This window comes from Lycium ferocissimum, chromosome 7, assembly GCF_029784015.1.
Source record: "Lycium ferocissimum isolate CSIRO_LF1 chromosome 7, AGI_CSIRO_Lferr_CH_V1, whole genome shotgun sequence".
Classification (NCBI taxonomy): Eukaryota; Viridiplantae; Streptophyta; class Magnoliopsida; order Solanales; family Solanaceae; genus Lycium; species Lycium ferocissimum.
This window is the reverse complement of record NC_081348.1, coordinates 5,515,164-5,527,347: the sequence shown is the minus strand read 5'-3', so window position 1 is coordinate 5,527,347 and position 12,184 is coordinate 5,515,164. Positions and strand designations below refer to the sequence as shown.

The following is a 12,184-nucleotide window of genomic DNA, read 5'->3' as shown; positions in this document are numbered from 1 at the left end:
AAAATCAACTTAATTTATTTGGTTACTTTTAAAAGGAAAATTAATTCAAACTGAACCATAAATATTTGTACCGCCAATATCAGTAATAAATATTCACCTTCATCTACTATATATCGTTTAACTATAGCTATAGTCATTACATAAGTAATTATCACTATCATCCACCAAAATTATCAACAACATATATCAATTACCACGATTAACTACTGACCCTGCCACCATTTTGATAACTACTGTAGTTTTTTATCAAATTTACGCAGAGCACGCAGAAAAAAAAATCCTGCTGGGAGAGTGTGAAGGAAAAAACAGAGGAGGGGTTCTAACATTTTAATATACTAGTTTAGTGTAAGTGTTAAATTCTTCTGCTTCTCTCCAGACTCCTAATGCTTCACCAGAATTTTTCCTGGAAAACACACCCATGAGAACCATACCAAAAGAATACCAGAATCTCATCAAACCTCTGTCTTTAAAAGAGTTCCAACTTGTCTGCAAGTTTTTGTATCATCACACACATTGTTTTTAGCCTGGTCGTCCACATTTCGTTAGATTTAGATGGGTTCCATTAAGTTTTTGCTTAACGTAAGGAACCTATATTCCAAGTCATATTATAATCACCAGTATAAAATTTACCCCTAACAAGTAACAACAGCATAATAAAATAATGGTTTTGATTCTTTTTCATTTAAAGACATCGTGAATACTTCCAAGAGAATAATATATATTTTAAACAAACGGCTTATATGGCCAAATACAAGGCACTGTTTTTTTTTTACTTTCTCTGTATTGTCTTTGAATAACTTGAAGTAGCATCTGGCAATGGAAAGCAAGAGTGGAGAAGGAAAGGTTGTGTGTGTAACAGGGGCATCTGGTTTCATAGCTTCATGGCTGGTGAAGTTGTTGCTACAGCGTGGCTACATTGTCAATGCTACTGTTCGCAACCTCAGTCAGTTCTCTCTTTTTCTTCTACATGTTTGTCTTTCAATTTCTTTTGCAGTGATTTTGTATATCATTGTGACTTTGTATCCTTTTGAATCTTGTTTATTATATTTGATTTTCTGAGTTGATATTATTTTCTTGGTCAACGTTTGTATCCAATGTCCAAATTCATATTCTCCTATTATTCCTGATTGTTACCCTGGCTCCAAGATGTAGTAGGCTTTGGACAACATATTTGGTCCAAGTCGGTAAATAAATTCAGAAGAAAATATGCAGAGTTGGATTGGATCTCTCCAATAATATCTCGGTAAATAAATTCAAAAGAAAAAGAAAAGAAAAAAGGTTATGGTATCCCTATACTCTCTTCTACCACCATGACATTTGGCTATACATTCTTTAGATGGAGACTTGAGTGCTAGTAATATTACCTGAATTGGCGTCTGACAGAGTGCTACTAGTCAAACCTTCGTGGAACCTCATAGATTAACCGAAAGACAACAGGAAAGATGAATTTGAATTAGAAGGAGAATATGAAAAAAAATTGGTTATTCATTAAAAGAAAGAGAGTTTTCTTCTAAATCTGCTTCTTGCTTCTTTCAATTCAGAAAGACTCGTCGGAAATCGCCGATTGGGTTGGTATGACCAAGAAAGGCATGGGACTTTTGGGCGTTGCTTGGGCCGAGATAGGCTACTTCAGCAGCTAATACGTATTTCTTTTCCTAATTCATCATAAAACTATGAGAATTTCTAACTGCAAATAGGGAATTAATTCTTATTATGCATAGAGGATAGTAGAACTAGAATAGGACTGGCCAAACTGTAATTGCAGATACATCAGGTTTGAGCCCAAATATGTAGTGGATAATAAGAAAAAACTTTATATTCAACAATATAAAGTGTTAAAAGCCTACATTTTTGGTTTGAGCGCATAAGTTTCGTGGCCTTTCTTAGCTTCCGTTTTTGTAAAAATGGATAAGTATTGAGTTTTCATTGACATTGACTTTTTAGATTTAAACAATGAAAATTTGATCATTCTCTTACTGCTGACGACATTCCTAAAGATCGTAAGTTATTGGAAAAATCTAGGACAGTTCCATATGAACTTTTGACTAAAAGACCCCTAATATGAGATGCTTAGGAAATTTCCATGAACTGGAACCCCTTTGGCGGTGTTTGGATAATATCTTAGAAGGACAAATGAGAAAAATGTTCAAACTGTCTGCAGCATGTGGATAGTCATGGATCAACTTTCCAGATGAAGTAGTCACAGTTCCTATGTCCTTTGTTATCAATCACCTGTAACTATTGAAAAATGGTCTGCGTCCATTATTGACCATAGAGGGCTCTATCATAAAAAGTGGAGTTACTTTCATGTATACTCACTAAGCTCATGTATACTCACTAAGCTTTATCAACTATAACAGTAAAGAAACAGATATACTTTTTGTCACATTGAAAAAAATGTAGAGTCACAAACTTTGTCACATTAAAATATCATGGTAAAGTCACTGAGCTTGTAAGTTATCGATTTGATAACAACAATGTGAAATTAACTCTCAGAAATGTTAAGTACATTCAGTTCTTGTTTTAGTCAAACTGAAATGGTGGTTTCAAATACATTTGATATTCATGACAAAACATAAATCTGCAATTATTTTATGTGATCATGGGCGTAGCTGTTGCTATTAATCCTTTGTATGTATAAGAGTTTTCCCTGCTTCTAAAATGTTAGCTATAAACATGCAGAGGATACAAGTAAAGTGGCTCACCTGCTGGGCCTTGATGGAGCTAATGAGAGGCTGCATCTATTCAAAGCTGAGTTACTTGAAGAGCAATCATTTGATGCTGCCATTGATGGTTGTGAAGGTGTCTTTCATACAGCCTCACCTGTTTCTCTCACAGCAAAATCCAAGGTTAGAAACCTACTGAGACGTCAAAATATGTCAAGAGATGTCTTAAGGAGGAACATGTTTCTTTGCAGCTTTACTTTGCAGTTAAATAGATCTGGAAGCTTTAATTTCATACTAGTAATAAAATATTTTTTTTTCTTCATCTTTCAGGAGGAACTTGTGGACCCTGCTGTGAAAGGGACGTTAAATGTCCTTCATTCATGTGCCAAATCACCATCTGTCAGAAGAGTGGTGGTAACTGCTTCTACCTCTTCTGTTATATTCAATAAGAATATGTCCACCCCTGGAGCTGTGGCTGATGAAACTTGGTATTCAGATCCAGAATTCTGCGAGGAAAGAAAGGTTCTATGTGTCTATAAATTGGTAGTTCTTTTCAATTTGATGAGGCTCATCCTTCGATTTTTGTATCAAGAGTTTTGAAAAATGTATGACTGTCTTTCTTGGAGTTGCATTGGAAGCTGATTTGGTGTTTTGTGCTCTTTTCTGATTTGATCTTTTCCACATGTTTTTATTATGGGCATGGACTACAGAAATATCTTAATGTGATCATCAGTTATACTTGGGGACATTCATACCCTTGCCGTTAACATACATTCTCGTATTTTCCCTTCGCATTTGTCCCTATGTGTGTGCATGCTATCTGGACTTAATCTATGTGTGATGCTGCCCGAGTAAGATATGTTTCTTAGACCAGAAAAAAATTAATCAATTCTGCATTCCCTGTTGTACTGAGCGTGAAAGAAAGCCTTATCTTGTCTTGACTATTGAGATGCTAAGTGTCTGTCCTTGTATTTGCCAGTATGGCAAGATAGTTATCACATTCAGTCATGTTATCTGTCTTTTAAGGTTTGTGCACAGTGCACACACATCTAATAGCCTTAATCATAAGAGTATTTGTCTAAACTACCCCCTCTCTATCTCTATTAAACATCTCAATTTATTAACAATCCACTAATTGGAGCAGTTAACGTGAATTTGAAAATAAAAACTAATAACTGCGTCTTGTTTTTATATAACGTCAAATATTTTGGGACAAATTAAGTTTGCTAAAATGAAAAATAATATTGATAGGAGATAGTATTAAATACTTCATTCGGTAGATTAGAAGATATCAGCATTCTCTTCACTATTTGCTTATTGAAGTCTTGAAGGCCTAGTGCAGCAATGGTATCAACTCTCCAAAACCCTGGCTGAGGAAGCTGCTTGGAAATTCGCAAAAGAGAATGGGATTGACTTGGTTACGCTTCATCCAGGTCTAGTCATTGGTCCACTTCTGCAACCTACACTCAATTTCTCTTGCGAGGCTGTAGTGAACTTCATAACACAAGGTACGTTTGTTCAGTGACATAAGACACCTTGAGATATTCTTACCTTCCCCCCAATCCCTGCTTCTCTAATTAGCTTTATATAGGACCATTGATGATATGTTTATGAATAAAATACCTAATAGGAACATGTGTTGTCTTGTTTGTGTTTGGGTAGCTCGAAATGATCTAGGAATTTAACGATCACTTAACCAGAATCTGCTTTTGTTCCGTACATTTTTCTGTCAGTGTTTCCTCGATTCAGAAATGTAGACCTCTGCTTCTGAAATTGTTTTCTAACGATTTTGCTTTTCTAAAGCCTTAAAGAGTATAACAAGAAGAACCATTCATATACAGAAGTAAGATTTGCAGAAGGTACTTTCTATTGTTACCCTGCCGCTGATGAATATTTTACGGAACAATCTTAAACACTCTTTATCTTATCTCACACAAAATTAACTCTGAACAAAAATCAGATAATTTGCAAATAAAAATGTTGAGTTTGGTAAATGCTCCCAAAGTCCCTTATTAACCTTCCATCTCCCCTCTGGTTTTCGAGCATGCAAAAGGCATACATGGAACTTAACCTTATCTCCTCGGATACTTCATCAGGACTCATGACATAAAAACAATAGGCGCAACTTTTACTTGTTAAAAAATAAAAATAAAAATAGGTGCTTTGGTTTCACTCAAAATTAGAGGTTAGTTGTTTGATAGAGATTCTCTTTACCATTTGGACAGCATTCTGTAATAGCTATTTGGAGTAGTATTTCGAGAAAAGGTGTACGCGATGCAATCATGTTTAGTTAGTTGTAATATTTTAAATTTTGGATGAGTGCTCCCAAGAAGTTTCAGAAGAATACTTTCCTAAAATGCTTAACCAAATAAGTTGTTTCAAAAAGCTTACAAAGCTTTTCAAGGTGTTGTGTGGCCAAACGAAGTAGATATATATTTGGTGGTGAAATAGCATGAAAAATGGCTGGCTCAATTGATATGTAATGACTCATTTTATTTAACTACTATAGGAAGGTCCTTATGAAAAATGGGTGGCTCAATTGATATGTAGATGACTCATTTCTCCTTGTTTGGGGTTCAAATCAAGCTTTTGATAATAAATAGTACTCCACTGAAGTTTGACACATTGTCTTTATTTGATGAAGGAAAAGAAGCATGGTCTGGTGGAATATATAGATTTGTCGATGTTAGGGATGTTGCTAATGCACATATTCTAGCATTTGAGGTTCCTTCAGCAAACGGAAGATATTGTTTAGTTGCTGTAAATGGATACTCGTCTTTGGTTTTGAAGATTGTACAAAAGCTTTACCCTTCCATCACTCTCCCTGAGAAGTAAGTCATAATTTTCTTGATATTGGTTAGTTTTCATTACTGGCTTTTTTTTAGTAGAGAAAAAGCATCAATTGCACCCTTTTTCTAGGAAAACTAATGTGTAGAGTGAATCTTGCCAACATTTAACAGATGTGATGATTCAAAATAGGAGAACAACAAAAGCATAAGCAATCTAACAAGTTTACAGTTACTGACTAATTAAAAGTTCTGAAAAGGATAAACATAACAAGGTTCTAATCCCTCCTTCACAACTTGAGTGCTCTTCTGATAGTGCTTTGGATAAGAGTTGAAGTTTCACTCCATTTGTATAGACGATCAAACGATGTGTATTAAAGAATTCTTATCACTGTAAATACATGGATCTCATCTTATGCTTTCAATATTATGATATTGTAATGGTATTACATAGTGAAAGTTTCCATTTTAGGAAATGCAGCATAATGTTGAAAACAATCCTAAGAGAAAGCAGCATAGTCAATTTGGACATAAGTAGTCAATTTTTGGTTGCTTTAGCTTGTGTATAGTTTCTATGTTTTTGGGAATGAAACGTAGGTATCACTTTTACACCCCATACTGTTTCCATACCAAGTAGAATCAAGGATGGTAATCAAGCTTCTTGTGTGGTGTTCCTCCACTCTTCCAGTTAATAGGAAAGCTTAACCATTAAGTTTCCAGATGATGAAGTAGTAAGTCTTGGATGGCAGAGTTGTCGTTGCTTGTGCCAACAAAATTGGTACTATAATATTCCAACTAAATTTACCATGAAATTGTTGCTATTCTATGTCACATGATTTTTTAATGAAATTCAGAGGTCTTCTTTTAAGGAAATAATATCAAAATTAAAATAATTATGAGTTTAAGTTCTATGCACTAGTCGTGTAAATAAATTCTTATATAGTCTGATCTCTTAGGTAATTCCAAGTAACTTTATGACAGACATTAATAGATAACCTCGTTAGAACGGTAACAAACCTACTATCACAAGTTAAATTATATTGGTAGTATAGAAAATTTTACACTATCTCCTTACTTGGAAGGAAAGAAACGCTAGGATTTTCGAGAGCAAATTAAAAGTGAATCTGTAATTGTAGTTAAATACAAATGTATCTCCTTACTTTCCTTTTGCTGCAGCATGTGATGTAGAGAAGCTGTGGTTAAATTTTTTAGCACATTACAGAATATATAATTGTCGCTAGCTGTTCTATTTAAGGGAAATTTAGGTATTCATAACCCTTAAATTTGGATGCAGTTATGAAGATGGATTGCCTCTTACGCCACACTTCCAAGTATCGAGTGAAAGAGCAAAACGTTTAGGAGTCAAATTCACATCTCTTGAGTTGAGCGTGAAGGATACTGTCGAAAGCTTGATGGAGAAGAACTTCCTCCATATCTAAACAATCAGTTGGTGAAATATTTGCTGCTCTTGGAGTTTCCACACATTTGTTATATGAGTTTAAGTTAAATGCACCGTCAGTGGTGTAAAAAAATTTAGACCATCAAGTTATCTTTACCTGTAGCAAGTTATCTTATTTTCTTCAATGTGTGTGAACTCCTGTTATATTTGGTGTCAAAGGAGCTACTGGCAGTTTATTTCTCTGGTGCTAAAAGGAAGAAATTTTCTACTTGAGAAAATTGTCTGTGTTCCCCAAATTAGAAAAAAACTTGATTTCTCTCAAGTGGGTTCGGAGTGTTAATACTTCTCATGAATGTTGGTAGGTAATTTTTAAAACAATTGACTTCCCTTTTTCTTTAACAAACAAATTAAAGTGATTGTATTTTAACGAGACATCAAACTATTACTAACTATTATTTACCAAACACATAATGTGGATGATCTAATAATCATATGTCACACTTATAATTGGACTTTCATGTATGGACTATCGTTTCTTTTCGACTATAACTTGCAATGGTTAGAACATAAATAAAGTATTTAGATAATATAATCCCATTTTTCTGGCAGTCGGTAAATAAATAAGTAACAAACTCGAATGTATATAGTTAATGCAATCCTAATTTTCTAAGTACAAACAGATATACATAGATAATGTAATCCTATTCGGGGAAAAGAACAAAAATGTCCACTACACAAAATAATTACCGACTCTGTCCTCTTACTTTCATACCTCAAAATTATTTACCCGGATGCACCCAAAAACTATGATACCAACATGGTATTTTATCTCTTATTTACCATGATGGTATTATGAAGGATTTTTTTCTTCATTTCTTCAAAAACACTCATCAGCTCTCTATGATACCTATATGATATATATAATATAGTAATAAGGCATCATAGAGGACCATGTTCGTGCATTTAGAAAACATACTTTCCTCAGAAAAGCCTTTATAATACCATCATGTTATATACATATACTAAGATGGTAGCATGGAGGACTGCTTTAGTCCTTCAATACGACGCTCCTCAGTCCTCCATAATACCATCCCGATATACATCATTCACTGAGATGGTATCATGGAGGAATTGTCCATGATACCATCATGATATGTAAAATATATTGATGGTATCATGGAGGAAGGGTTTGGACGACAGAGTACTCGGGTAAATAGTTTGGGCCTAGTGGTAGTAGTACCAGTTAGTTTATGGATAGGCATTTTCACGTAAATAGTTTGCCTATAATGGACATTTTTATTGTTACCCATCCTATTTTTCTATTCATTACAGGCTTGTATAAGTAAAATCTATATATAATATAAAGCTAGGCATAGATAAGGTGATGTGACACCTTTTATGGCCACCAATGATATTTATCTTTTTTCTCCTTTTTTGAATGTTTCTTCCTATTTCTTCCATTTACAAGCTTTATTAAAAGATTCAATGGACACTTCATAAATATTGTTAAATAGTAATCAATTTTATCCTATTGATTGAATCACTAATTAAAGGCTATAATTTCAGGTCCGTTACAGATCATTTCACCTCCCCTATCTTATCATTTTCCAATATATTCAGATAGTTTCACATATATGTTCCATATCTCCATTTCTAAGGAGTTATAATCGTTGCAATTGGTTTCGCATTATAGATATAGTTGTGGCTTCCCAGAGTATGAAATAGCAGTGTTCTTGCAGTTCTCTGGATTTCACTTATTGTTTAAGTACATCAATTATAGTTAGTTAGTGTACATTTTATTATAAAATAATAATTTATATTCTTGATGTAACTCTTTCGTCTATGTTTCTATCATTTTATCCAGAATGTCATTCAAAGTTTGCTATGCTTTTATATTGTTTTTCACATAGGGTATCATCTGAATAAAAAGAAGTGTTTTCATATATGCCTTGAATAAATTTAATTTAGTGTGAGAAAAGCTAGGTACATTCTTTCTCATCACCTAGCTACTTTTCTTTTCAGTTTTTCATATTCTATTTCTTTATTGCTATATTTTTCTTTTGGTTTTGTTATTTTTATTTCTTCTTCAGTGATTCTAACGGAAAGATATTTCTCAAAGAGACTGAAGCTTGAAATAATTCTCTTCTGAACTTTTGTCGATACTCTTTGCAACTTCTTGTGTGTGTTCAATTTATAGAATAAGCTTCCAACCGAATTTTATGTATTTTAACATTTTGAGAAGTTTGAGTATAAGTATATAATTTGAGAATGAAAAGAAATTATTTTAGAGTGGAAGGATAAGTATTATGGAAGGTGATAAGACGATAGAGAAAAATGAAAAGAAGAGAAGATAAGACATTTTCATTTTAAAAAAATGAATAAGTAGGGAAATAAGCATGGTAAAAGGAGTTAAGGGTAAACGGAAGGAAAAGGGATGAAAAATAAGGCGAGAATTATAAAACAAGATACATACAATTTAATTTTGAGGATTTGGTGCAATTTGATTTTATCCTTCTTTATTTTATATCTGAGTTAGATTTTAATAATTATTTCTAATTAGAGAGAAATATTTCTCCTCTGAACTTTTGTGGATTTTCTTTGCGACTTCTTTCGTGTGTTTCATTTATAGATAAGCTTCCAAATGTTGAATATTTTGACATTTTGAGAAGTTTGAGTATCTGTTAGGATCGGGAGTTCGGAATAGTGCGGAATTAGATAAAGCAGTCAATTAAAGACAGTAACAAAGATAACAGGAGACAAAGATTTAACGTGGTTCGGTCAACTTGACCTACATCCACAACCAAAAGAGGAGCAAATTTACTAACACCAACGGATACAAAAGAGAGTACAAACAACAAAAGAGAGTACAAAATTAGTAATTAAATACTCTAATATCCCAAAACCCCCAAGAGAATAACCTCATAAGATCACTCCAAAGAAGGGTTCACACAAGTGTTTCCCAACACAACTCTCTTACAAAATACTCTCTATAGAAGAACACAAACTCAACTAAGTTCTTCTCAAATTGGTGTGTTTCAAATGAGGAGAAGTGCCCTCCTTATATAGGGGCAAAACTTGGCCTCCAAGTTATGCAAAAAGAAAAGAGAAAAATTGCCAATTTTTCTCCTCTACATCACCAAACTTTGGCTCCAAGAAACAATCTCTACCATTAGATTTCCAATTAGGCTCATGCCTATTACAAAGGTATAATGAAACCAAAAGATAACCATATTACAGTATCATTTAATTAGACACTTTAACTGGGGTTCAGCTCAGCTCCAGTGAGTTCTCCTCCAGTAAATGTCAGTGCCTATTTAGATTGTAGAAACGTGTTCTTTTAAATCAAAAGGTTAAGCTTTGTTTTCAGTTTAATCTAATATTAATTAATAGTTAGTGAGCAGTGCCCGAAACCCACCAATTTTCTCTCTTCACAGGAAAAAAATTATAGGAGTGAAAGTCTACATTGTATTGAAGTGTGCGCGTCTTCTTACTTTTCATTTGCAATATATTTTTATGAATTATTTAATTTAATTAATTATGATTAGTTTCGTTGTCTTTACTTTGTAGACAATATTGAGACTATTAGTTTTTTTTTTTTTTTTTATTGTAAAGCATCCGTCCGGTAAATATGTTTGTTTGTTTGTCCTAGTACTTCGTAAATATCATTATTACAGTACCTTAAAATATTAATCTACATATTTATATTACTTTTTTCTTTATATTTAATGGATAGCTTTGAGAATTGAGAAAGACATTAATTTGCTATATTGTATAATTTACATGTCAATATTACTCTCATGATAAAAAATAAAAAATAAAATTGAAAAATAGTGGATGATGAATAACTTATTTATACAACATATATCAAGTATTATTTCGTGTCCAAAAAAAAAAAAAGGGATTGTTATTTAAAGAAAGATAAAATAATCTTGCTCTATTATATTAAACCATTGATAAAGATTATACAACAGAAAGATAAAATGACGGGTTTGGACGACGCTGATTGACTCAAGAATTTTATTTTATTTTTATCTCTTTTAGTTGTTACATTTACTATGACTAAACATAAAACAGATTTTAACCTTTAACATAAAACAAGACACATGTTTATAATCTAAATATGTATTGACATTTACAGGAACAAACTTACTGGAGCAGAGCCAAACCCCTTTGACTGTTCTTGTGATCATATAGATCACAAGATTCACTACATATGCAAAGTGTCGTGATTCTGTGAGGAGGCCAAAGACATTCTGTTTTGTCCTTCCTCTTTTATTTTGTACTACAGATGGTTAGTTCGATGAAAATTAAGAAATCTCGATAAAAATTAAGAAATCTAACATTTAAATGATATTTTTAATACATATGTATACATACTTTTACAATTTTACTTACAACAAGATTTAAAAGTCTTTTATACGTTTTTAAGTTTATCATACTAAAATACAATATTCTGTATAAGCACGTAGAAAATATTAGGAGTATATATTTTTACATCACTTTTGCTTTAAGCCAAATATTAATCTTATAAGTAGTTTTTTCATCTTAGTGATAATATTTTTTTTTTAAAAAACAACAATAGTATTGAATAATACTCTAAAATGGACTTGCATGATTTGTAAATATAAAAGTTGTGCCAGTATCAATGTTTTAAAAGGTAGTTTCACGACTCGCCGCGAGACTCGCCGTGGGGCAGGGTACTGCAAAACGCCCCGGGGCTAACGTGTGGGGCTTAGTTCCTGTGAGGCTTACGCCCTAAGCGCCCAACCGTATGCCCTAAACACGCCTAATTCCTGTTGACACCCAATTTTGTCCCTCCTTTATTCCAATTTATTTTCCTCGGACTTCTAATTTATTAATAAGCCAAATACTTTCTATTCACTATTATGTTATACTATTGCTACTATTATAATAAATAAGTATCGTTGCTTTATTATTACTTCTACAACTATTTTACTATTGCTCCTACATTACTGCCTATTTATCACTTGTTAATCATAAAATATAATCTAAATAATATTTTCATTACTTTACATATATTCTAGTTATTACTAGTAAGATTATAATACTAAATTATATCTTATTTATTCTGGTTATTAAATTTATATCATAATATTTTAATAATATAAAGAAGCATCAAGGAATGAATTAAAATAGGGAAAATCACATAATAATACCACTTCAAGTTATATATTATAAATTATATTAACACTTTTCCTTATTTACAAAATATGCAATTTTAATTACTACATATACGATTTTAGTTTAATGTGTAGTGCCTTGATTTTAGGCTTTTTAATAAGGAAAAAATCTGCATTTAATAATTTTGACTT

At 32.5% G+C, this 12,184-nt stretch overlaps 1 protein-coding gene across 1 annotated transcript; it reads left to right on the top strand.

The window, feature by feature from the left end:
• The first annotated feature begins 438 nt into the window (after positions 1 to 438).
• LOC132062475 (phenylacetaldehyde reductase-like) lies at positions 439 to 6,973 on the top strand. The gene is made up of 6 exons (XM_059455041.1): positions 439 to 943; positions 2,683 to 2,849; positions 2,997 to 3,188; positions 4,009 to 4,174; positions 5,311 to 5,497; positions 6,747 to 6,973. The coding sequence occupies exons 1-6, from the start codon at positions 817 to 819 to the stop codon at positions 6,889 to 6,891; spliced, it is 984 nt and encodes a 327-aa protein (XP_059311024.1). The 5' UTR covers positions 439 to 816; the 3' UTR covers positions 6,892 to 6,973.
• Positions 6,974 to 12,184: the final 5,211 nt, after the last annotated feature.

What these genes read in the sequence shown, in the direction of transcription:
- LOC132062475 (XM_059455041.1), top strand. Translation starts at nt 817, where the DNA reads ATGGAAAGCAAGAGTGGAGAAGGAAAGGTTGTGTGTGTAACAGGGGCA. An exon ending in AATTCTGCGAGGAAAGAAAG is followed by an intron (nt 3,189 to 4,008) that starts GTTCTATGTGTC and finishes GGCCTAGTGCAG; the next exon opens with CAATGGTATCAACTCTCCAA. An exon ending in TCCATCACTCTCCCTGAGAA is followed by an intron (nt 5,498 to 6,746) that starts GTAAGTCATAAT and finishes ATTTGGATGCAG; the next exon opens with TTATGAAGATGGATTGCCTC.